Source organism: Aspergillus tanneri (genome assembly GCF_003426965.1).
Source record: "Aspergillus tanneri strain NIH1004 chromosome Unknown AapTan_5_pilon_pilon_pilon, whole genome shotgun sequence".
NCBI classification, from domain to species: Eukaryota; Fungi; Ascomycota; class Eurotiomycetes; order Eurotiales; family Aspergillaceae; genus Aspergillus; species Aspergillus tanneri.
Genome location: NW_022984632.1, coordinates 73,989 through 97,999, shown reverse-complemented (window position 1 = coordinate 97,999; position 24,011 = coordinate 73,989). Strand labels below are relative to the sequence as shown.

At 44.3% G+C, this 24,011-nt stretch overlaps 7 protein-coding genes across 7 annotated transcripts; 3 read left to right on the top strand and 4 right to left on the bottom strand.

Moving 5' to 3' along the window:
• Positions 1 to 1,263: 1,263 nt before the first annotated feature.
• Positions 1,264 to 2,094, bottom strand: ATNIH1004_009453 (uncharacterized protein; the record flags this gene model as incomplete). The annotated part of the gene is made up of 1 exon (XM_033574045.1): positions 1,264 to 2,094. One exon carries the CDS (start codon positions 2,092 to 2,094, stop codon positions 1,264 to 1,266), a length of 831 nt encoding a protein of 276 aa, XP_033422063.1.
• Positions 2,095 to 13,425: 11,331 nt separating this feature from the next.
• Positions 13,426 to 14,347, top strand: ATNIH1004_009452 (uncharacterized protein; the record flags this gene model as incomplete). The annotated part of the gene is made up of 3 exons (XM_033574044.1): positions 13,426 to 13,585; positions 13,652 to 13,885; positions 13,959 to 14,347. The coding sequence occupies 3 exons, from the start codon at positions 13,426 to 13,428 to the stop codon at positions 14,345 to 14,347; spliced, it is 783 nt and encodes a 260-aa protein (XP_033422062.1).
• A 1,188-nt stretch (positions 14,348 to 15,535) lies between these two features.
• On the bottom strand, positions 15,536 to 16,528 carry ATNIH1004_009451 (RTA1 domain-containing protein; the record flags this gene model as incomplete). Its single annotated transcript, XM_033574043.1, has 2 exons — positions 15,536 to 15,624; positions 15,676 to 16,528. The coding sequence occupies 2 exons, from the start codon at positions 16,526 to 16,528 to the stop codon at positions 15,536 to 15,538; spliced, it is 942 nt and encodes a 313-aa protein (XP_033422061.1).
• A 1,199-nt stretch (positions 16,529 to 17,727) lies between these two features.
• On the bottom strand, positions 17,728 to 19,518 carry ATNIH1004_009450 (uncharacterized protein; the record flags this gene model as incomplete). The annotated part of the gene is made up of 3 exons (XM_033574042.1): positions 17,728 to 18,934; positions 19,019 to 19,124; positions 19,188 to 19,518. The coding sequence occupies 3 exons, from the start codon at positions 19,516 to 19,518 to the stop codon at positions 17,728 to 17,730; spliced, it is 1,644 nt and encodes a 547-aa protein (XP_033422060.1).
• Positions 19,519 to 19,983: 465 nt separating this feature from the next.
• Positions 19,984 to 20,365, top strand: ATNIH1004_009449 (uncharacterized protein; the record flags this gene model as incomplete). The annotated part of the gene is made up of 2 exons (XM_033574041.1): positions 19,984 to 20,047; positions 20,115 to 20,365. The coding sequence occupies 2 exons, from the start codon at positions 19,984 to 19,986 to the stop codon at positions 20,363 to 20,365; spliced, it is 315 nt and encodes a 104-aa protein (XP_033422059.1).
• A 51-nt stretch (positions 20,366 to 20,416) lies between these two features.
• On the top strand, positions 20,417 to 21,058 carry ATNIH1004_009448 (uncharacterized protein; the record flags this gene model as incomplete). Its single annotated transcript, XM_033574040.1, has 2 exons — positions 20,417 to 20,486; positions 20,766 to 21,058. 2 exons carry the CDS (start codon positions 20,417 to 20,419, stop codon positions 21,056 to 21,058), a joined length of 363 nt encoding a protein of 120 aa, XP_033422058.1.
• A 267-nt stretch (positions 21,059 to 21,325) lies between these two features.
• Positions 21,326 to 22,213, bottom strand: ATNIH1004_009447 (uncharacterized protein; the record flags this gene model as incomplete). Its single annotated transcript, XM_033574039.1, has 1 exon — positions 21,326 to 22,213. The coding sequence occupies one exon, from the start codon at positions 22,211 to 22,213 to the stop codon at positions 21,326 to 21,328; it is 888 nt and encodes a 295-aa protein (XP_033422057.1).
• Between the last annotated feature and the right edge of the window lie 1,798 nt (positions 22,214 to 24,011).

Below are 24,011 nucleotides of genomic sequence, written 5' to 3'. Positions count from 1 at the left end.
CATTTTTTACTTATATTTCCATACTAGGTAAGCCTATATCTCTTTATAGAGATTAAAGTCTCTACTTAATATTATATTCTATGTCTACCGGTACCATACGTTCCACTCAACCACCCGCTCCGCTCCGATCCCTTTAGAGGATCAACATACTACTGAATAAGATCACTGTTGCTTTATAAATTGTGTTGCTTTCTTCTTTGTCTTCTAGTTGGCTTTACTTGATCAAGAATAGTAATTCTAATATACTTCCCTTAAGCTAGCGCCTGCTACAGATGGTAGCATGCCTAATGTTTTAACCAGGAAGGGCTGGTTTTGTTAATTTTGTTGTTTTGGATTATCTTGTTCTGACCTTTTTGTGTTGCTTTCTTCTGCTTTTATTGCAAGGGATCGCAGCATTTCCTGTATTAACTTGACTACTAGGGTTCTCTATAGTTATCCTGTCTCCCCTCCCTCAGCTCGCATGTCTATGGGTTTTCCAATTATGTTGCCTACATGTATTAAGGTCATCGATCTTGAAATGTTTCCCCTTCCATGGCCATTTATTACTTAACTCAGCAAACTGGACATCACATGCTGGGGAATTCCTACTCTCATGTTTATCTAGCATATGTTCCAGGAACTTGTCGATCTTGCGATTTTCTGCTAGGAAGGCCTCAGACTCCTTTATCTTTTTACCTCTCTTTTATAAAAATTCCCTGTTTAAATTAACAATCCAACCTAATATTCACAGACAGTTGAGTCTTGCCTGCTGTAAAACCTTGCCAACATAGTGCATTTTCTTATGCGCAGTTGTAGCTGCAGGCCTTTGATTGTCTGAGTATTTGGCCGACATAGACTCAAAGGAAGTAATAATGGCAGAGGAAGCTAGGTCAGCTACACAGACGCTGCCTAATAAGTGGGTGAGTGTATGTTAAATGACTCTCTGGAAGAACTGTCTCTATCTAAGCTATGAATTATAGGGGGTTTATATATGTAAGAGGACAAGGATCTAGGCCATGTAGATAACACCTCTAGTCTATGTATATAACGCTCATACTCCTATTCCACAAAGTAGTGGCTTAGTGGTATTCGTCACAGCGACCTCAAGGGCCTGAACGGCTGGAATCTCATCTTCAAATCCTTAATGGTTTTCTCCAAATAGAAAGGCTTTCGCAACAAGATTTATGATGTGGCCTATTCAACGGACTAGCCTCTGATGCCCGCCGTCAAACCCGAAGTGATCAGTAATAGTTCTATAGGTCCATGTCAATTTGCTAACCCGCTTTAGTTCTCTCTAAAGCATCCCGTGATGCCATTGTGTTTCACAGCAGATTTCTTCTGTATCGCAACCACAGCACGCATGATATCTTCCATGACTGCTTTTAATCTAACAACCTTTTGTCCCCCAATCTCGCTTTGTTCTGCTCCTTCCATCTCCTTAATCCCTTGCGCCAGTCCAGGATCCAAAACAAAAAGCAAGGCATCAGCCCTGAAGCTCCGCTCCTCAACTACAACGACCAAATCCTTGAAGCTCGGCAACAACGTGCACTCCCCATGATGCTCTCTTTCTTCCTTCCTGGCGAAATCCTCTCCCTCCACAACCCGCTCAACTGGGTCTCTCATCTGCGTCTCGAGCTGCTGGCTCAGGGCTCTATGACGCGCGACAATGTCCGCGACGTCCAAGCCATCCGTCTGCATAAACCGAGCAAAAAAGCGCGTCTCAAACAACGAATCACTCTCAACCATCTTAAACCAATCCCCATAGAGCCGTCCACACAGACCTCTCTGCCTCGGTTGCACGCCCGGCTTCCCTCTCAGATCCGCAATCGCGTACATTCCGGCAGCCTTGCCGCAGAAGGAATGCAGCTCGGCCAACGAGAATGCATGGTTTGGGGAGAGGTCCTGGAGCTCAAAGGTAAGAGTCGGGCATGAGAGGGAGTTCATGAGGAGGAGGTAGTTTCTGCTTTCACGAGAATAGCGGGCGAGGATGGAGACGGTGGCGGGCGTATTGGAAGAGGTATCGATAGGTACTGGGAAGGAGGGGACCCAAGGGTGAGGGAGGTCGCGGTCAAGAGGGTGCCGCCATTTATCCCAGTCGGCTTGTGTATCGTCCATTGTAGAGGCTTCGAGTATTTGATACTGAACGCTTTTCAGATAAGATTCTCCAAGGCCAGCTGCAGTTATAAGGAGCTACAATTGAAGTGCGACACAACTCGGGCACTACACTTGTGAGAGTGCTGCCTCGCGCAAATTTATGTGGATACAAGCGGCTGTGAATAGCAACTTGGTATTTCACCAAGAAGATCTTGCGCTATTACTCAGCGAAAACCCATGATGCTGAGCCAGAGCTAGATTAATAGTTGTCAAATAATATGGCCTTTGGTGGACCAGAATCATGTGACTAGATAGGGTAAAACCTCCGCGGAGCACACAACGAAAACAACAAGAAGAATCAACATAATCAAGAAGAGCCCAAACCAGCTCAATTCATTCAAATAAGACCTTTTTACCAATCGTACTCTATTTCCTCTTCGGGATTAGCCGTATATCTGACAATAGTAAAGAGGGACGCTAAGTGGGAGGCTGAGCCGAGGTTCCAGATGGGGGCCTAGCGCTAGCGACTGTGCGCTCGCTTAGAGGCTCGGGATTATAGGACCATTTTTAGGATCTTAAAAAGATCTTAAAAAGAATTAAACGCCCTGTACGTGCAGTATTTGTAGAAGGCAAGACCTCGCTATCTAGAAGCTAGATATATACAGTAAGAAATCGTTAAAGAAAGGGAATAATATGCGCCCACAACAACAAGTCTTGTTGGAACCCTCTGCTGCGGGTGCCGGTCTGCACTATCTTAGTCAGCACCTGTATGTAAAGTAGTTGGACACCGAGCAGCGCAAGACACCGAGCGGCGCGCCGCTCACCGCTCTTCCTGGAAATATTCAAACATCTCAGTATTCAAAGCCTTTTTATCTTGATTTTCATCAGTATTTTATTAATATACCAAAATGAGTGCCATACCAATGGATAAGAGAATAAAAATGGCTGTTGATGCATGGAATAATAACCAATTTTTATCCAAAACTGCCTGTGCCAAGGTATTTGATGTCTCTTCAAGAACTCTTCTTTATCGACTTAAAGGAAAAAGCAACCGCAATAATATTATTACTAATAGCCGGAAATTGTCCAATCTTGAAGAGGATACATTAAAAAGATGGATTATTGATATGGCTAACCGTGGTCTGCCTCAACGGATCTCCCAAATTCAATATCTTGCTGGTCTTTTAATATCTGCACGTCAAAAGACTTCGTTGTTATCCCCGGCCTCTATCCCTGATCTAGTCAGTAGTAAATAGGTTACTCGATTTATTTCCCGCCATGATGATATTAAGTCAAGATATAATTGTCGATATGACTACCAGCGGGCGAAGTGTGAAGATCCACAGGTTATTCAAGGCTGGTTTTAATTGGTTTAAAATACATACAAAAATATGGCATTTTAGAACAGATATCTACAACATGGACGAAACTGGCTTCCAAATGGGTGTAACATCAACAGCCAAAGTTGTCTGCGGCGCAGAAACACGCAGATCTGATGCTAAATTAATCCAACCAGGTAATAGAGAATGGGTTACATTAATTGTAACTGTTAGAGCAAGTGGTTGGGTTTTACCCCCAGATTATCTTTGCTGGAAAAAACATCAATCTCAGTGGTATTCTGTTCTACCTAAAGATTATCGACTAAGTCTTAGTAAGAATGGCTGGACTAATAATAATCTGGGACTTGAATGGCTACAAGAAGTTTTTTAACAAGCATACAAGATCCCGCACTATTGGTCAATATCGATTACTTATTTTAGATGGCCACGGGAGCCATGCAACTGCTGAATTTGATATACTCATGGAAAATTTAATTATTCACTTTATATGCCTCCTATTATCTCACCTTCTTAACCACTCGATTTAGCTGTTTTGCACCTTTAAAGCACTTTTATGGTCAAAAAGTGCAAGAAATGATGAATAGTGGTATAAAAACTATTAATAAGGTAGATTTTTTATCTATCTATTCATTGGTTCACTCAAAAGCAATGTTATCGGCAAATATATTAAGTGGATTTAAGGCTACTGGCCTTATTCCTCTTGATTCTTCGACAGTGATATCAAAGTTAAAAATCAAGTTAAAAACACCAAGTCCACCATCTTCTTCAGGCAGTAACCAGTCATTTTACTTGGGAAAAACACCTTATAATCTCTACCAATTAAATCGACAAAAAGAGCAACTTCTTGAGATTCAAAACCAAGGCTTTTTTCCATCGATTGCTGATACTTTGCTTGAGAAAGCTATGAAAGGCAATAAGATTGCTATGCAGCAAATATCTTTGTTAAAGGATAAACTTCATCGACGTCAGGCAGGTGATAAGTACCAAGAGCAAAAAAAGAAGAGCCTAGACAGTTTATTCAAGATGGAGGCAGTCTAACTGCTGATACAGCACATCAAATAATCAGCGAGAAGGAGGCAACGATTCAGGCCGAGGCCCAGGCACCTAGGCAGCGAAGGCCTCCCACATGCAGTAATTGCAATATTCAGGGCCATAATCGATTAAAATGTCCTACCAGATAGTTTTACTGCGTATTTTTTATAATACATTTCATTTGTATGGAGATAAATGGTATGAATATTATCTAAAGTAAGATGGAGGTGAGGGAGAGCCGGAGCGGTGAGCGGCGCGCCGCTCGGTGTCTTGCGCCGCTCGGTGTCCAACTACTTTAACGTGATCGATCACCGAGCGGCGCGGATCACCGAGCTGCGCGGTCCCCACCAAACTGCGCACCCATGCGAAGCAGCCTTATAAATTGACTAATATCTCAACAAAATAAAGCGATTTTATTATATAATTAAGACAGCATTATTTACTAGGGCACTGAAGTCTATTATGGCCTTGTTGCAATTACTGCAGGTTGGTGGCCTTTATGGTGCTTTTAATTTCTGCCTTTGTATTTCCTCCTGTTCGCGAGCTTTTTCCTGCCCTTCTTCCCCTGTTAGGCCTCCTCCAGTCTGGATAAATATTCGCGGTGCTGCTTGCATCTCTGTTTAATAACTATTACCTTCCTGGAGCTAATTTATTTTATGTTTTGTTAGGAGAGCATTTTGCATTGTAACCTCTGCGCTTTTAATAATCTTATCCATGGCTTGCTGCACAACAGTTGGAGAGACAGATAGCTTGTTCCGAAGGCACTGGATCTGTTTCTTTTACTGCTCTAGCTAATATAGATTTGCAGAAGTCTTCCTAATTCTAAAAAGACTCACTGCTATGTGATGTGGACGGTGGAGTTGGTGTTTTAAGCTAAATATTAAGCTTAAAAAACAGTCTCTGGTTGTAGTGGCACAAGACCAGTTGCTTCGAAGCCGCTTCGAATATTTAATACTAATAAAGTTTGCAGATGAACTAAAGGATAGATCGCTAAAAAGTCTTGCTTTTTAATAGAGTAGATTTTTTTTTTCGCATTATATCTGCAATCTTTTGGCTGTAGAGATATTTTAGCGGCGAGAAGCAGCTCACATCGAGTGGCTGTAGAAGATGTGAAGAATAAGGAGGTAAATAAAAAGGAATAATTCTTTTATCTGTACAGAATTTATTAAACTCTGCCATAGCATGGCTACTATGTCCATTTATAACTAAAAGACGGTATCTCCCAACTGTACGTGGCGCTGTATGCGGATTAAAGCAATTTTGTAGCTAATTTAAGCCTAGACTGTTATTTGTCCATCTATTATTGCTTGTAAAGATGCGATAGTCTTTTGGTATATTTTTATACTACTAGGATTGGTGATTCTTACCAGCAAGAATAATCTGCGGTGGCAATACCCATCCAGATGCATTAATTGCAATAATAGTAGTAATCCACTCCCTATTTCCAGGTTAAACTGCTTTGACTTTGCTTTGTCTTGTCTCTGAACCATAGACTATTTTTGCAGTTGATATAACACCCATTTAAAACCCTGTCTTATCTATATTGTAAATATCTTTAGTACAGATGCCATATTTTTGTATAGTATCCCGGAACCGCTGGAACCACTCCTAAATAATCTCTGGATCCTCACATTTTGCCCGTTGATAATTATACCGTCTGTTGTATTTTAAACTAATTTCCGGGTGGTGTTTAATAAATCTTGATACCCAGCACTCTCTAATAGCTGGAGCAGATGGAATTTGCGCGGAGAGAAGTAGCTAAGCTAGGTAGCGTATAGTTAATATTCAGGGAAACAGGCCGCGACGATCCATATTAATAATCCATGAAATAAGAGTTAACTCCTCTGTGTTTGATAATTTTCGACTATTTGCAACTAATTCCTTGCAAGCAGTACTACCATTGAGACGCGTTATTAAGGTTCTTGGAGGGACATTAAATGCCTTAGCTGCAGCAGTTTTAGATGCAAAAGGCCTTGCTTATAAGCATCTATAGCTAATTGTAAACGGCCTTCTTTCGAATTATCAGCCATGGCTCTGTGGTTGTGATAATAATAATAATTTGAAAAGCTTCGTGGTGAGCGCGCAGTTTGGTGGGGACCGCGCAGCTCGGTGATCGATCACGTTAACTTATTTAGCCTCGTTCCTGGGTGCCTCCGTATCCCTGAATCCTAGACTCCGTCATGCTTCCTCCAAGTCTTGTTCGCGAGGCACAATTAGGCTGACCGTTGGGAAGGGAAATTCCCATGGGAAATCGGGATGGGATTCCCTTCCCAAAAAATCGGGATAATTTTTTTGAAATTTTTGGGAAAGGGAATATCCCGTCCCGTGCTAAGATTGGGAAGGGATTATTTTAGGATATTAAAAATTAGGAGGAAAATTCCTATATTTTTATTTTTTAAAGGGATTCCTATCCCATGGGACTCCCTAATATAAATAGAACCAGAATTTTTAAGTATATAGGAATAGGAATATCCTATCCTAAATTCTATATAATAGAAATTCCTTCCCGAAAGTCTTGGCAAGGGAAGGAAAACTTCTGGGATTCTACCTTTACTATTACTAAAGTCTATTACCTTGTCTCTAATATATATAATACCCATTTATTAATCCTTTATATAGTTAGTAACTAGTGAGGCATAAATTTAAACTAAAGTAATAGAAGTTTGTAATAGTATTTATATAAAATATAAATATTATAAAACAGTCCTACTAATTTATTATTTACTAGTCTTGTTTTTATATACTATTACTTTGCTTACTCTTACCCTGCTTATTATTACCTTACTTATTTTTATCCTACTTACTATTATTTTACCTACTTTTATTTTGTTTACCGTCGCCCTGTTTCTCCAAATTCTGTTAATAAATTAGAGCTTAACTCTAAGTCTAATTCTAATTTATCAACGTCTATTTTACCCTTAAATTTTGGATTTTTATTTAAATTAATATTAGAATCATGCACTATAATATAACTGGGTTTGTAATAAAATTAAGTAATAGTATTATCCTAATAAAAGCTATTATATCTTATATTTTATTTAGTAGTATTTTTAGTAAGCAAGAGTGTAGCGGGCAGGGCCCGCAAAGTGCTCGAGCCCGTATACCGGGCACTCGCGAGGTCGTGTAGAACTCTCCCGATCACGTGATCTCGTTTACCTCGCACACACATTTACCTGTTCGGCCGCCGCGGTCGTAGATAGAAGCTCTTCAGCGAGTTCTTTTAGTCCAAATCTATTATATAGGTTGAACCGGCTACTAGCCCGTGACACATCTGCGCAGTCAAAAGCATGGTGGTCAGAGGAACTCAGAAAACAGAGAAAACAGCTTGGAAAAGCTAGAAAACTTTGGAAAAATAACCCTTGTACAGAGCTCTATGAGAATCTCCTAGAGATTAAAAATCAATATTTCCAGGAGATCAAGCAAGCTAAATCAGCATGTTGGAATAAATTTCTGGAAGAAGCTCGGAATAAGGAGATTTTAAAAGCTTTTAGCTACACTAAAAAAGAGATCCGTCCAAAAACTGCCTATCTTAACCTATTCTATAGAGAATCAAGAAAAAAGCAAGCAATCTCTTTTCAAGATAAATATCATGCATTCCTCTCCACCCTGTTCCAAAACCCCCGGAGGCCGAGCCCATTAAGTGGCCAACCAACCAGGCAGATTCAACCAACTGGCCAGAAACCAGCGAAAACGAAGTATACACTGCTATCTTTAGTAGTTCTACTAAAAGGCCCCAGGGCCTGATGACATTTTATTCTTAATTATTCAAAAGGCTTACCAAAATATTGCTCCAAGGTTCCATGAGCTTTATAAAGCCCTAATTAAAAATAGTTATCATCCCAGATGCTGGAAAACTGCCAAAGGGGTTATCCTTAAAAAATCGGCGTCTGCCAAAAGGGACTACTCCAAGCCCAAGGCCTACAGAGTGATTTCCCTACTCAACTGCCTAGGCAAAGTGGTAGAAAAGATTATTGCAACTAGATTATCTTATCTAGCCGAACTTCCGCAATCAATTCTTTACCATGACCAAATGGGGGGAAGAAAAAGAATATCTGCAATTGATACAGCGCTATCCCTGGTTCATGACATAGAGCTGGCGAAACATGACAAAAAAATTACCACAGCCCTTTTTATTAATGTAAAAGGGGCGTTTGACCATGTCTTGCTTAATCAGCTACTTCGTGTTTGCCTTAAACTAGGCCTTCCACAGAGCCTGATTAGGTGGATCAAGTTATTTATGTCAGATAGGAGAGTATTCCTCGCGTTTGACGGGGAAACCAGCAAGGAGACACCAGTCCAGGTAGGGATCCCCCAAGGATCACCTATATCACCTATTCTGTTCCTTATATTAAAGAGCTCTTCCAGCTTGAAATGTATAAGGAACTAGGTGGTGACGCAAGGGAAGCATTTAAAAATATTCGAAAGCCTAGCTATATAGATGATATATGCCTAACTATTAGCTCTAAAAGCCTAGAAAATAACTGCAGGCAAATCGAGCTCGTAGCTAATGTAATATTTCAAAAAGGAGCCAAGACCATATCCAATTCGATCAGGATAAAATAGAGCTTATTCATTTTAGCTCTAAACAACCAGATCAAGAAAAGGAAGACACCCAAGTTAGACTAGATAACAATATCAAAGTTAAACCAAGCCCAATGGTAAAATGGCTAGGAATCTACTTAGATTTTAAACTCCTTTTCAAAGAACATGTCTAATTTAGAGTTGCATTTGCAACTCGAACATTTCACCAAATAGCGAGGCTTTCAAATACAGAAAGGGGCTAAGTTTTCAAGCCATGAGACAACTTTATATTGCCTGTGTTTCTTCCATTGCAGATTATGGAGTCCCTTTATGGTGGAAAGGCCAACAGTATTTGGTAGACCACTACCAAACACTGCAAAACACAGCTTTAAAAAAAATCTTGGGGACTTTTAAAACATTGCCTATACAGGCCATGGAAATAGAAGCATCCCTGCCCCCTCCATTAGTTAGATTTAATAAAATCTGCAGAAACTATGTCCTTAGAACTGCCTATTTTATAAAAATCCCATGCAATTCAAAGCAGACTCCCAACCACATTTATACTAAACCCGGGGAATTCTTTATTGACCAATCAAGGTTTTGGATTGGAACGAGAAACCTAGATTACTAGATGCAGAAGACCCGAATACCACCCTAGAGAGAGAAAAAAGAAAATACCCTAGCCAGTTAATCCGACTGCTAGCACTATTCTCCTTTAAGACATGGAAAGGCACCTTTCAGACGCTAGATCAAACCCTACCGCCCTGGTCCCAACCGTTAAACCAAATAATAGATATATCCATATCTAGCAAACAAAGACAAGCAGCCCAGGAACACAAAGGCTAATATCTAATGGCTGGTAGATAGAGATAACCACAAAATTATCTTCTATTCAGATGGATCCCAGCTGCAGAATGGTTAAAACGGAGCCGGAATTTTCCTCCTAGAGAATAATCCTCAAAATCAAAAGGCTTGGGCATGGAATCTAGGTTATGAATATAAGGTCTACGATGCGGAGGTATTTGCTATTCAAAAAGCATTAAAACAAGCATTTAAGGCTATTAAAATTCCAACTTTAGATATCTACATCTTTTCGGACAGTCAAGCAGCCCTAAAAAGGCTTCAATCAGCAGACACCAGCTATGAACCATACCAAAGAATCTTTAAATGGGCAACTAGAATTAAGGATAAGAATATCAATATTTATATCCAATGGGTTCCAGGCCATCAGGGAATTTTTGGTAATGCCAAAGCTGACGAAGCAGCGAAATATGGCGCAGAATGGACAAGTAAATATTTATAAATACCCTATATTAGTTAGCCATCTCAAACGAGAGCTCAAAGCAAAATGCCTTGAGGATTGGGATAAAGCATGGGAAAATGCTAGGAAAAGTAATTAATATAGGGGCTTTAATTCCATAGCTTCATAGAAACCAAGCCCCCTAAAGCTTCCCAAGCAGACCTGGTCAACCATTATCCAGCTAAAGCTAGGGCATGGGTATTTTAGATCCTATCTAGTTCGAACACCTAACTATAATAGTGATATATGCACATCATGCCGCAGCAACAAGCGCCAAACTCCGCACCACCTACTTTTTCAGTGCCAGGCATTTAGGGATATTAGAAAAGGGTCTATAGAGACCCTAGACAAAAAAGACCGAAATCTGCCTTATCTGTTTACAAAGAAAGCAGGGCAAGAGCAACTGGTTAAATTCTTAAAGGAAACCGGGATCGCCACTAGAAAGTGGCTCCTGGATCCTTAAAACAAAAATGTCAAAAACAATAGAAAAAAGGAAAACAGAGCAAAAACAGTTAAAAGAGTTGGAATTTCACATGGTTTAACCCCTTTTATAAGGTCCCCCCCACTCCTAGAATGTCATACTGCTTATTCACGTTTGATTTTACCCACTATGTACGTATCTGTTTGTTAGTTCAAATCCTACCACCCAGGGGTGGTAGGTAGAGCATGCATAGTCTCTTAGAGCATGCATAGTCTCTGACTGAAAAATGCTCTATAATATGGAAGAATAATAATAATAATAATAAATAATAATAATAATAAAATTGGTATACTGGACGACGACGGATCATTCCCTGGGGTGTCTCCCCGAAAGGATAGCAACTCAGTCAGATCACTAATATCTTGGAAATCACGGGGTGGAATTGGGCTCAAATTCGATGTGTGATGTGCTGGACCATGTAGGGAAGTTATTCCTTGCTTCAAGTTCTCCGGATATAGTGTATTAGACGGTAGTATAGCTCCCTCCCGTGGTTAAGATTAGGGGCTTAATGGCGTACATAGCGGAGTAGTCGTTTTTGCATGCACACACGCTTCGGGCGGAGGCCGTGCAGGAAGGTGATGCTTAGGATATGGTAAAGAAGGCAAAGTATTTTAAAGGGAGCCATGCCGAGCTTTAGGGGGAGGAGGGGCGTTGGATGTTGTACTGCAAGAATTTAGGGATTTGTGAGGTGGAAATGGGCCGGTGGAAGGGGGAATCCATGGCTTAAAGTTGTTCAGGTGAAATGTAGGGAACATCTTGCAAGAAATAGTGTCCTTGGGATTATATTTTAACAGAGAGGTGACTAGGAAACAGGAAAGGGAAGTGTGAAATTTGATGGAGAGGTGGATAGGAAACAAGAATAGGAAATGTGAGAGGAAACAGAAAGGCGTAGATAATAAAATGCCCCTAATCTCGCAGGTTCGCGAGGCCTTTTTATACTTTCCCTTAAAGCGCCGACTCCATGATTCCGCCTCCTGGGAAGCGAAGCAAAGTCTTTTCGTCCTCAATCCCACATCCAGGTAGTTGACGTGTCCACCTGCATTTGAAATTGTCAGCTGAAAGCTGATAACCGCTTGCCCATGCTAATCAGATCTAGTAATTGCAGCTCCAAGCTTCACGTCAACTACTTAACCAATTTCTTTTTTTGGCCCGATCTGCAGAGATGGGCCCTGGTTAAAAGAAATGCGGCAATTTCGCTATTAGATAATAAACAAGGCAAGAGCCCAGAAGCGAATAGATCCGGTGGAACAGGGGATGGCTCCAGAGGCAAGGGGGCCAACCCAAGCTATTAAAACTGAGCGGACGCTCTGAATGCCATCTCCAGTAGCTGTATAAACAGCAATTCCTCCCCCCTACACATATCCATATGGAACCTCACAGAGGCCTTGCGCATGAAACTATCATGCAAGCAGGGGGAAAAAATAGTTAGTGAGAAGAGAAACCAGAGAGATTAAGAGATGTACAAAAATTAATTATCCAGTGCACTCTAGCCACAACCATCCTTTCTGAAACATTGCAGCGGCCCAAGTCCTACCATAGGTAAAAGCACACCATCAGGCGGCACATTGGGTGGCCAAAAACCAATAAAGCAACAGTAAAAATGTCCAGGTCCACTGGATGAGTTGCCGGTGACTCCATAGCTGAAGGGCGAAAACAGGGGGTTGGGCGGCGCCATACCGGAAAAAGGTAATGGTCGGATAACACGGCATCTTCTGAGGGCGAGAAGGGGGCAGTGCGCCGGGCGAAGGAGATGGGAGGGGGAAAGAAAGGAAGGAGAAAGTGCGTCGTCGTTTGAGGGAGAGAAGTCGGGCTTATATAGATGCAGTTGGAAGCATGAGGCGGCAGGGAACAAGGGCAAAAGCGGCAAGAGTCAGCGCTATCCTCAGACGGGTAGGGACCATACCGCAACGGGCAGTGGGATACCCACAGGTGGCAGGCGGTGGCGGGCGGCAGAGGAACGGTTCAATGGCGGCCGTTTCCGGCGCCCCGCTAACCGTGACATCGTATACTAATTTCTATATTATAAATATATAATTTATTTAATAATATATAATACTAATAGTATAGAATATTATCTTAAAATTAGTATAAAATATATATATTAAATTAGATTACGAGACTTAGTATATTTATACTATTTTTAAATCCGCTGGATATCCGCGGATATCTAACTTTTTAAAATCTAAATCCGCATCCAATTCGCGCGGATATTGGATATTAGAATCCTATCTATATCCGTAATCTGCGGAGCGGATGTGTTGTGGATACGGATTTTTACGGATACTGCCGCAGCCTAGTTCTGGGCAACTAAAATACTTATGGCAGTTTCAGGGCTTGGCAGGGATGACTAAAAACACTGAAATAGTTATGTGATCTCCACCGATTTGATTAAAGTTCTACAACCAAAAGCGACGACAAGAGATTTATCATAGTGCCGTTTGGCGTGCTGGCAATCTGCGGACGCATTGAAGGATCGAAAGACGCCGAAACTGTTTGGTACAATGCTGTTTGTTAGTTACAGAGTTTGAGGGGGTGTATATGTCTAGTAACTTACGTCTTAAGTAAACAGCACCATCCCTTTGCGATCAATCGGAATCCGTGGGAGTGGGCATCATACAGGCATGGCATTTCCCCGGTTACTGCCCTCCGTCTTGATCGAACCCGCAGTGACAACAACTATGCCAGCTGCCAGTGACATTCTGTTAGATGGTGCAAGATCCATGTTGGATTTTTCAGAGCCAGTGCTATCGAAAGTCCCCGCGACACAAGACCCATGTCCTGTAGAGACAGACCATCTTGACCGCATCCATCCTGGAATGCGAGAAATTGACTTACCTGGTAAGTTGGCACAGCACTCGATGAATGTCGGCCATCAATGTTTCATTGTCTGACTTTTATTTGCAGAAGCTGTTCCTAATACAAAGGAAATGGAGACTTCCCGACTCTCCTGCGTGCCCTGTGTGACCGTGCCAACACCCGAACAAGCGAATAATACCCTTTGCAACCAATCTGCGGTGGGCGATTCCGAACAAGAATCAGCCAAGCAGAAATTGTCTATCACAGGTCCCTTCTACTCTGACAGTATGCACCCTGGCGACAGTAAAATGGACACAGAGCCAAGTCAGACATCTGGCCTAGGTGAGAATCTACTCCGGGGCAAACGGTGTTCCGGGGCGGGCTGGGGTTTCCGGCACTACTGATGACAAGTCAGGTCCACCTGGATCGTCCCCTCCGCCGATCGTGTACTCTACTCCAGAATTTTCTAATACTCGAACAATGCCGAGCTCCGATAGCCCGATGCGCTATCCGTCGATAGCTGTGGTTATACCGCCACCATCATGGGAGCAAGGAGCCATCCGGACAAACACAAGGGCCTCTGATCGAGACACCGGTAACTACGAAGATGGGAACGCAATCTTCTATGACACACAACAACCAAGTGAGAAGCGAAAGAAACGGAGACCTTCAATCAGGCCTCTTTCTGATCCTCCGGACGCTTCTATTCCCGTTTCATGCCATTGTTCCGGTGCTATCCATGCAGAGTGTTCTAGACCAGTATTGGCACCTGCATTAGGTGTTTTGGAAGAGTGGCCCAAATAAACCTGAAAACCCTGAATTGTGATTGATTATTTACCCTCCGGTGGCATCTCTCAGCTTTTGCAGAATATGCCATGATTCGCACAGCGGATGGCAGCCCGCACAGAACCAGTGGGCTTCTCATTGGGTGCAAGCTAGAACCGCGCACTGAAATGAGACGGAGTGCACAAACATCATTCCAGTACAGAGGGCCAGGATGATGTTGATAGCGAGAGTCAAGGCTTCTACTTCCCTCCTCTAAGTATATTATATAGTATTGCAAGTTCAAATGTTTCCTTAGTATAATTCAATTTATATATTTTATACGCTTTTCTATTATTCTACCACAAGACTATTTGTTGGTATCACCAGCTAGGTTCTGTGTACACAGTTAAGTGAACAGGGTTTTGCTTCGAAAAGTAGATTCTGTATTGATTAAGATATGTGTTCCCCTTGAGTTCTGATGGGGAGTGGGATTACTTATGTCCCAATCCATCTAGCCTACACACAAGGGGGAAACCGGTTGGCCCCTTGACTATCCCCTGCAAAGGGATACAGGTATGTCCCCATGGAACACAAGGGAGATTATGTCCCGACACTATTATAAATTTAATAATTTAAATAATAATATATAACCAATTACAAAGAACTTAATATATAGCGTTGAGCTGCGGCCTGGAAATGCCTAAGTTCTGTCTTCATGTTTTATATAGACCCGTATGGCTTCATATTCGAGAATATCATCCCTTTTACATCTCTCTGCTCGTCTGTATAGCATATTCTGCCATTCCTGCCCTTTACATATGTTGCATGTATAGTGGTGGTGGCTTTCTTCCTCCATATCGACCTGTGTGGCTAGTCCATACTACTATTGAGCGCTCCACTCTTCAATATCTAATCTTTCTTTTCCTATAGAGAAGTATTCTCTTTCTACAAGTAAGATTCCCTTTCTATCCAAAGGATATCCCTTTTCTATACAAGCATTTCCTTTTCTTTTGGAGAGATACTTGTCCTGTAACTCCTAGTGTTGCAACTTATCACATGATTCATCCTGTTGCCTTAGACCTTGTAAAACCCCTATCACTTCTTATCCAAGTTGACTGGGTCTCCTTTCTCAAGGGTCTCCTTTCTCTATTCTATCAACTCTTCATAGTAGGTCCGTATCAGAGAGCTTCGCCCAAACGTTCTTCATGAGGTCACCTTATAACATTTTTATGACTTGTGCTCGGAGCTGGATTCGAGTCCAATATTGTGACCATAGGTTGCATAGGCCTCCTCAGTGCGGTTCTGGAATGCGAAGCCTACAACTGTTATTACGAACAAGAATTTCTCTACATGGGACAGAAACGTACCTGGTTGAGCAATGTTTAAGGCGAACACTGCCAGGGTCACCATTACCGACTCTAGCCCAATAAACAGACCCTCCTCGTGGAAGATTGACCCACTGTATCCTTCACTGAGCTCGGCAATACGGTAGCAGCAACGGATAAGGATAAAGAGAATAGATGCCGAGAAGAAAACGCCAAAGATCCCGAGGCGCGTCGAGAGGATCCGGCGTTGATCCACTTGCTGAGACTTACGGTACGATATGTAGCGCAAGAGGTAGTCTAACGCCATAGCAATAAAGACAGAAAGAGTGAAAACCTGGAACGCCAGACCTGCAAGCGTGATGTACTCGCCCGATTTGTCATTTCCCACCGAAGTCGATGATAACGCGCCGCCCACGGCCTGCAAGACCAAACTAACGATATCGCACGGCAAAAACACCCACACGTATGTCTTGACCGGAAACCTGGAAGCTTCGGGGCCCAAAAAATTGGAGACATTGCCGAGCAAGACGTAGATGGCGGCGGCGAAGAAGACGGGCGATATTGTAATGCAGCAGATCTCGATGATGAAGCCGTTAAAGGAGAAGGGGTTCTGGTATAGCAAAACGCGCCCGCCGTAACCGATCATCTCGCCGATGCAGCCGAGCGCCAGCATGATGGCGAAGAACCAGGTGCGGTAGCGGATGCCCTGGGCCAGGTGGATGAGCATGGAGACGCCGAAGAGGGCGATGAATGCGATCTGCGCACCTAGGGCGGGCCGGTAGCCCTGGAGGCTGGCTTCGACGGGGCATAGGGCGAGGGTGCAATTGGCGTCGGGGCCGTAGGAGACCAGGTACTGGGAGAAATCATCTTGGCCGGCTGCTTCGGGGGACGACATTGTGGTAATAAGGATCGAAGATGCGTCGAGCCTCAGCTTAGGGTTAGGAAGTGTCGGAATGACAGAGGTTAGAAAGAAAGAAAGGTGGAGAAGGAAGGCAAACTGGCTTGATTTCGTGGTAGAGCAAACTCGTAGCGGGCCCAAGAAAGTAGATCAATAAAGAGTGAGTGGATGCCAGAGTGTTGTGAGCCGAGATGAAAAACCAGACTGTGGTTCAAAAGGAGGATGCGAGTGTAGTCTTAATAGATCAAAGCTGGTGCCTGCCGCACGACACTAGTAGATTCAAATCTGTAGCCTAAAAAAACGATCGGTGATTAAGTGTGAATAGCCAGAGGGGCGCAGGCACCTGGGAGGAATCAAACAAAGAATCTTGGAAGCACTGACTGTTATTGGTCGAAAACCCGCCGATGCTAATGCACCATTGCCCTATTTTTAGGAGCTCTCGGCTGACGACGCATGAATGAAAGTGTAAGGGAATGGGAAGCTGGAAAGCCTCGTAAGGTAGAGGGCAAGGTTCAGGGGTAATTCAACGACCCAGAAGTACTACGTAGATAACCTTCTACCTAGAAACGTCGAAGCTGTTAAATCTATACGGCTTACTGACGAGAAATCATGGCTTTTACAAGAGGATGGGGACCCTTCCCATGGGATAAGGAAATATGGACTAGCACAAGAGCACGGGAAGGCCCACAATATCTAAAACCTATGGGACCATCCTGCCCAGAGTCCGGATCTTAATCCTGTTGAAGGTATTTGGGCTATTGTAAAGCAACGCGTACGCCGAAGAATCTTCGATTCCGAAGAAGAGATGAAAGAGGCTCTACAAGAGGAATGGGACAAAATCGCGCAAGAGGAGATACAGCACCGGATTACAGATATGAAAAGAAAGATGCGCAGAACTTGTACGATCGAATGGAGGTCCTCTTCGAGGTTTCTAAGTGGTAGTTCAGGTTTTGTACAGATGTAGCCTATTACACAGTGACGCTGGACCTGATAATGCGGTCGATAAGTTTAATCGCTTGCGATATTTCCGAGCAATCTCCTTTGGCAATTTGTTTCCTCTTCCAACTTCTAGATAGTACAAATCATGCGCATTCTTGTCGAATGCTAAAAAGCCGACGATGCGTCACCAGCGATGGTGAGGTATCGCACTCCTCCAAGTTGTGGAGTGTTTTCAAGTCATCTCGGCGAATTCTGGCTCAGCCACTCACCCGCGGCTTTTCATGCACCAATCGATTTGCCTCTTCCACTCCCAAACCCGTCTTGTGTTCAACATGCTCATCGGAAAGTTCCTCGCTTCCAACGAGGAAAGATGCAATGAGTCCAATTCCGGAAAGAACGACGAAGAATATCCACATATCGGCAAGACTGTCCTTTACAAGCAACCTGAAAATGTCCTGCTGGGCCGGAGTGAGCTGTGCAACGAGTTCCACAGATCCAGCTGCGCCATTCCGTGCAATTGCTTCCGCCATCGTATGGCTGACTCCAGCAACAATGAGACGACCGTTTTGTGCCGAGAGTCGATTTTCAATGATGACGCCGCCCAGGACGATGCTGAAGGCGGCGCTGAGTGCGCGGATTGCACTGGCCGCGGAGACGGCGACGCCCGCGTCGGCGGGCGGAAATCTTGCTTGCAGGGCAATGGTCGGTGCCTGAAAGTTGGGACCCAGGCCGACAGCGATAATCAGTTGATAGATGATGAACTTTGGCCAATTGGTTTCTGCACCGAAATCGATCAACAGACCGGTGCCCAGAGTGGAGAGAGCCATGCCTGCAATGATCATGTATAAGTACTTTCCCGTCTTCCGCATATAAAGACCTGTCCCGATGGTGAAGAGAGACAGGGGAAGGGCGAGAGGAAGGGACCAGACCGCCGAGTTAATCGGTGTTGCTCCAATAACCACCTGGAAGTAGAATGGGACAAAGTAGGCCGTGCCGTACAAAATGAATCCGTGCGTGAGATCCACCACGAAAAGGGCGATAATAGGGAGAGTCCTGAACAGTCGTAGAGGGATCACCGGATAACGGGCCAGCTTCCACTCGATGGTAACAAAGATACCACAAACCACCACGCCGAAAACTATCAAACATATGACAATGGCAGAGCCCCAAGGATATACCTCACCGCCATACTGGAGGCCCAGGAGAAGCATAAGGACCGAACCTGTAATAGCAATCGATCCCAGCCAATCAACAGCCATTAAGCCTTTGATAATTTCGGTACGGGGATTGTGAACGTGGAGGAAAAAGACCAAGAGGGCAAAAGAGATTCCCTGGAACGGTAGATTGATGTAGAAGCACCATCTCCAGCCGACATTTTCCGCAAGTGCTCCTCCTATGAGAGGACCGGAAGATATTGCGATGGCATATACCACACCGAGAATGCCAAAATATAGTCCGCGTTCTCTGGGAAGTGGGTCAGCGCATTCTAGGGAGCAGTCTTTGGAGGAATAAAGTACTTTCATAGCGGGAATTCACAATGTCACTTACCTTGGACTGACGAGATCTCCTATTAGAATCATCACGATGAGCAGCACGCCGCCGGCTCCAGCACCTTGAATAGCACGCCCAGCAATAAGCATGGCAATGCTATTTGCTACGGCACAAACCAAGCTTCCAATGAAAAAGACGAACATTGCCAGTAACGTAATTGGCTTACGTCCAAAAATGTCGCTTATCTTGCCCCAAAACGGAGCCAAAGCGGACTGGGTTAGGAGATAAGACGAACCAACCCATGAGTAGCTGATTTGAGAAGCCTTGAAGTGCCCAGTAATTGTCGGCAAGGCGGTTGTGACGAAGGAGATGTCAAGAATAGCAAGGAACGACGCGACGCTGAGTGCAATCATGATGGGGACCATGTTTCTGCGTGGCGTGTAGTCCCCCCCATCATCTTGTGATTGAATTTCCGCATTTTCAGACCGAGTCTCAGGGGTTTCTGGTTGTTGCATCGTGCTCTCAGAACCTGAGTTGCTCGACACAGCTGGATCCATGTCAAAGCGCCGCAATATAGTTTGGGGCAATAACGGGGAAGGAGAATATTATCACGTGATTCGCGTGACGGCAGCAAAGCGACACTTTTCTGATGTTTGACCGAGTTGGCAAGGTACTGGGAGAGACCATTTGATCTGGATATGCGGCTGAAGATGAATTGTTATTCCAGATTATGCTGTCTACGGAAAGTGATCTGGCGCCATGGGTTTCCTTGGCCTCTCTGACGTTCGGCGCTTTTCAGCCATTCAGATCTATAGATGAAGAGCTCCACTCACGATGACCAGCGATTTTGAGTATCAGCTGCATGCCACAGCAAGGCCACCAATAGCAGTGCCACTTCCTCGCGACGATGTAACCTAAGGCTTATCATATATTGGGGTCCGTTCTGCCGCGCCCTGGCGATTCCCATTGTCCCAACAGTCCCAAGAATAGCGAAGCTAGTGTTCTGCGTCAAATCTTGCGTAATGTTTGCAATCCCACGGAGCCAGAATGCCTTGGTGGTTGCCGGCCCGGGCCACGTGGCCCCTGGTATGGCCCTTGTTCGCACTGTTGCTGTCGCTATTAATCCCGTCGACGCCAAGATGCTCGATTACAGTCCAGCAGTTGGCGCTATTCATGGATGCGACTTCGCCGCGGTCGTTGTCCATCGGAGACAGGGTTGCTGGGGCCGTTCATGGGAACAACTCCCTGGAGCCCCGTGTCGGTGCCTTTGCACAGTATGTTGGAGCGATCGCTGAGCTGCTCCTCAAGATTCCTGACGCGATGACTTTCGAGGAGGCATCCACTCTTGGCATCGGCTTGGCCACCGCGGGTCTTGCCTTTTTCCGCGAATCAGAGATTCCCTGAGTATCGAGGATCTGATCGACAGGGCCGGGCCGGAGTCGGATGTCACACCGAATGCGGCGTGGGTCCTTGTATCTGGAGGCAGCTCCGCCACTGGCACCAGGGCCATTCAACTTCTCAAGCTGTAAGCTCTTGAGCGTTCGCGTTTGGTTTCGTCGGACAGAAAACGGCTCGCTGATGACAAGACTCTGCAGGGCAGGATTACGGTCAATTGCAACTTGCTCGCCGTCGAATTTCGCACTGGTCCTCGGATTTGGGGCCGAAAAGGCATTTAATTACCGCAGTCCGGACTGCGCCAAAGAGATCCGTGCTTACAGGCGCAACGGCCTGGCGTAGTTACGTGCTCGACTGCGTGTCTGAGTCAAACAGCGCCCGGCTGTGCTAAGTATGACGCAACTGGTAGGGCTGGCGGACGGTATTGCGCGCCCGACCGTCCGCGCTTCGTGGCTGATGGTCCTGACCATGTTCGGCGGTTGCGTCGCGTTGGATGGTGAGTACGCGTGCGAAGCATCAGCTGCAGATCGGGCCCTGAGTGCGACGATCTTTGCGGCTACGCAAACATGGCTTGACAACGGTCGCATCAAATCTCACCCAATCAGAGTCCTAGACGACAGCTGCGCCGGTGTCATCCAGGGTGTGGACATAATTCGTACTGGGGCGATCTCAGGACAGAAGTTGGTTGTCCGCGTCGACTGATACGCTTGTCGAGAAATGCAGCTAGATATCATGCCCGCGTGTTCCGATGTTGCTCCGTGTAATATGCCCTAAATAAGATCGATACTCGACTGAGATACTTCGCACAAAATTTATCGTTACTTGTAGTGCGGTAGATGTGCACGTGGCAAGAATGATATATGGGTAAAAGGATGAATGAGAAATGGAGTTCTACGGACGTTCCTAGCTAGATAAGTGTGTGCTGTCGTTTGTAGCCCATAAAATTCAACAGAAAGTCATTACAAGCTACTAGGCAGACTCATGAACCGAAGGCGTCTGTAACCTTGGAGAAAGACAGATTTCCAACTCCTGGAGGTCGTTCCATAGCTTGTGTTCAGCCTCGCTGATTTCGTGAGATCCTGTATAGGTAGTTGGCTGAGAGCCCGACCGTGCCACTGTCAGGCCATATGCACCATAGCCACGCCGCACGTGTTCCAGCAGATGCTTGACAAGGTTAAAGATCACCACCAGGCGAAGTCGGGCGAGGGAGAAGGGGTCGCCTTGATGAAAATCCGGTGGGTTCGACGCCTCATATGACATAAGCCTGACCAGAACCGTATGCACGTGGAGGAGTTGGACATAACACGCAGAGAGAAGATGCTGCAGGGCAGCCGGTAAAACCTCATCATTCGGGGAGTCGAAGAGCCGAAGCCGATACATGACCAGGAGCAAGCTCTTTGATGCGAGACAGGCTTCCGTGAATATCTCGTACTCGTCCAGGCTCGGTAGGGCTCTCAGGAAAGTCGTCAAGGAATTGAAGGCGTTCGTATGAGAGACGAGATGGGGCTGGAGCTCCAGGCTGGCGATCTTGTTGCGACACGTGGTGTGAAGCGTATAGAGGCTGCAACTTAGCGCTGCCAGCTGCTGCATGGAATTTGTGAAAATGTCATCGTGGGATAGCTCAGCAGATGAGGCGCTTGAGGTGTATGTTGTTGTTTCCATGGCAAGATCAGCGAATGATCCCATGTCAACTGCAGTCCCTAACAAGGGCGGTGGTTCCGACTCAAACAAGGTCTCTGCCGGATAGCCACAATCTTGAGACACCAGTACTGATGGGAGCTCGTCAGATATCGTTTCCTGGTTGTCTATTGGTTCCGGGGTAGTTTGCGAGGGCCGAGGCAGAAGAGGTACCTCCATCGGCGTTCTATTGCTCTTGCTGGTCGACTTCCTGCTTCCGCTTGGTCGTCCCCTTGGCAATGGCGCGCTATAGACACATTGTATCCCCAGATATCGGCATCGGGCACAGCTGCTCAAATCGTCCGAATCCGGTCGATGGCATCTGACTTTCTGAAGATGACAGCGATCGCATGAGGCTCGTTTTGCCGGGGTCGGTCTGGTCGAGCTGCTCTCCATTTGCTTGGTTCAAAAGCAGGTGTCATGGGCGGAGCCATGTGACAGAATAGTCGGTATGTTCTTTTTGTTCCTGCGACTGGCTCTGGGGGTTTCGAGTTTGATCTAATCAGTGAGCCTGAGGGAGATTACTCAGCCGAGGTTCAACTATCGCAGGGCCCGAGCAGGGCTGTGCTTGGTAAGAGACCTCTCAGAGATATCAGGGGTGCACCTCTGATTGAACTCGGGGACGAGGATGGAGAGGACCTTGAACATAAAATCACGCTCCCTGATAATTCAAATCTGCCCGATGAAAGTGGTACTCAGAGGCGTACTAGGGCTAGTTCCAAAGCGTTCAAAGCGGTGATGGTGAATGGGACCTCGTATTCGAATCCCTAGACTAATGGAATTGGAGAGTTTTTTCAATATGACATTATTTTGTCCATCCTGTAATCCAAATACTTTAAATTACGGACCAATGTACATAAAATGGACGTGCATATCGCAAGATTTCGTAAGATTTCGTATGTTTGTCTTATTTGTTAATCCGGCGGACCAACAATTCCGGGGCCACCTGATTTTGCTCTTGGGCCACCTATGCCAAGCGCAGTCAAAAGGGACAAAGAAGAGTATGGCATGGCCGTAATGGCTCACCTGTCGCTGCGGTTTTTGACCGTAGCGTCAGATAGGGCCCCATCCGCGCTCCCCTGCAGGGAGGCAATGTGTCTGTATATTGCAATAGTTTCTATGTACAGAGGGAAGGTGGGAGGGAGAAAATGGAGTCTTGACTGCGTGAGAGATGAGGAGCTACCACCAGAGGTAAGCAGTTGACTCCCATGGCGCAGTTGCGGGAGGGGAGGAACCCCACGTGTATATACAGTTCCGCCCGAAAGTCTGAATAATCCAGTTGCCGCGCAACCCAACCATGGTTTTTACCCATACATGTAAAATATATATATCTCGCAACATATGACGGTCGGAATTAAATTTACTATATTATAAGCAATATAAGCGGTAAAATTTTATAAAAATATATAAAAAAAGCACAAAAATTACGTTGTATTTTATATTCAACTTATGTAATTTTATACTCAGTTTTTAGCTTATAATACAACATAGTACTATTGGTACCTACAATAAATAATATAAAAAAAATAGTGAGAAAAAAATTATATATATAAAAATTATACTAGATTTATCTGAAATTTATATAAAATTATGTAACTATACTATTATAATATAAAGATTGCTTGAAATACATACTGCAAAATCTTGTAATAGGAAGATTTATATGGCACGAAGATATATATATATATATATCTATAGTACTTATTGAGATATAACACAACAAAATTATATACAAGTATAGTATTTTTTATATATAGCATTAAAATAACTATCTAGTATTAAATATATATACAAATATTTTTATGTAGATATTTTTTATTTTTTTATAATTTGCAATTAAAATTTACAGGTTTTTCTGTTTCGGACTGCTTATTATATATAACATTTTTACTGCGATAGTAAAATTATTTTTTAGAAAAATTATAATTATATTATTAATAATAGCGCATTAAACTAAATTATATGGTTTTTATTAGTT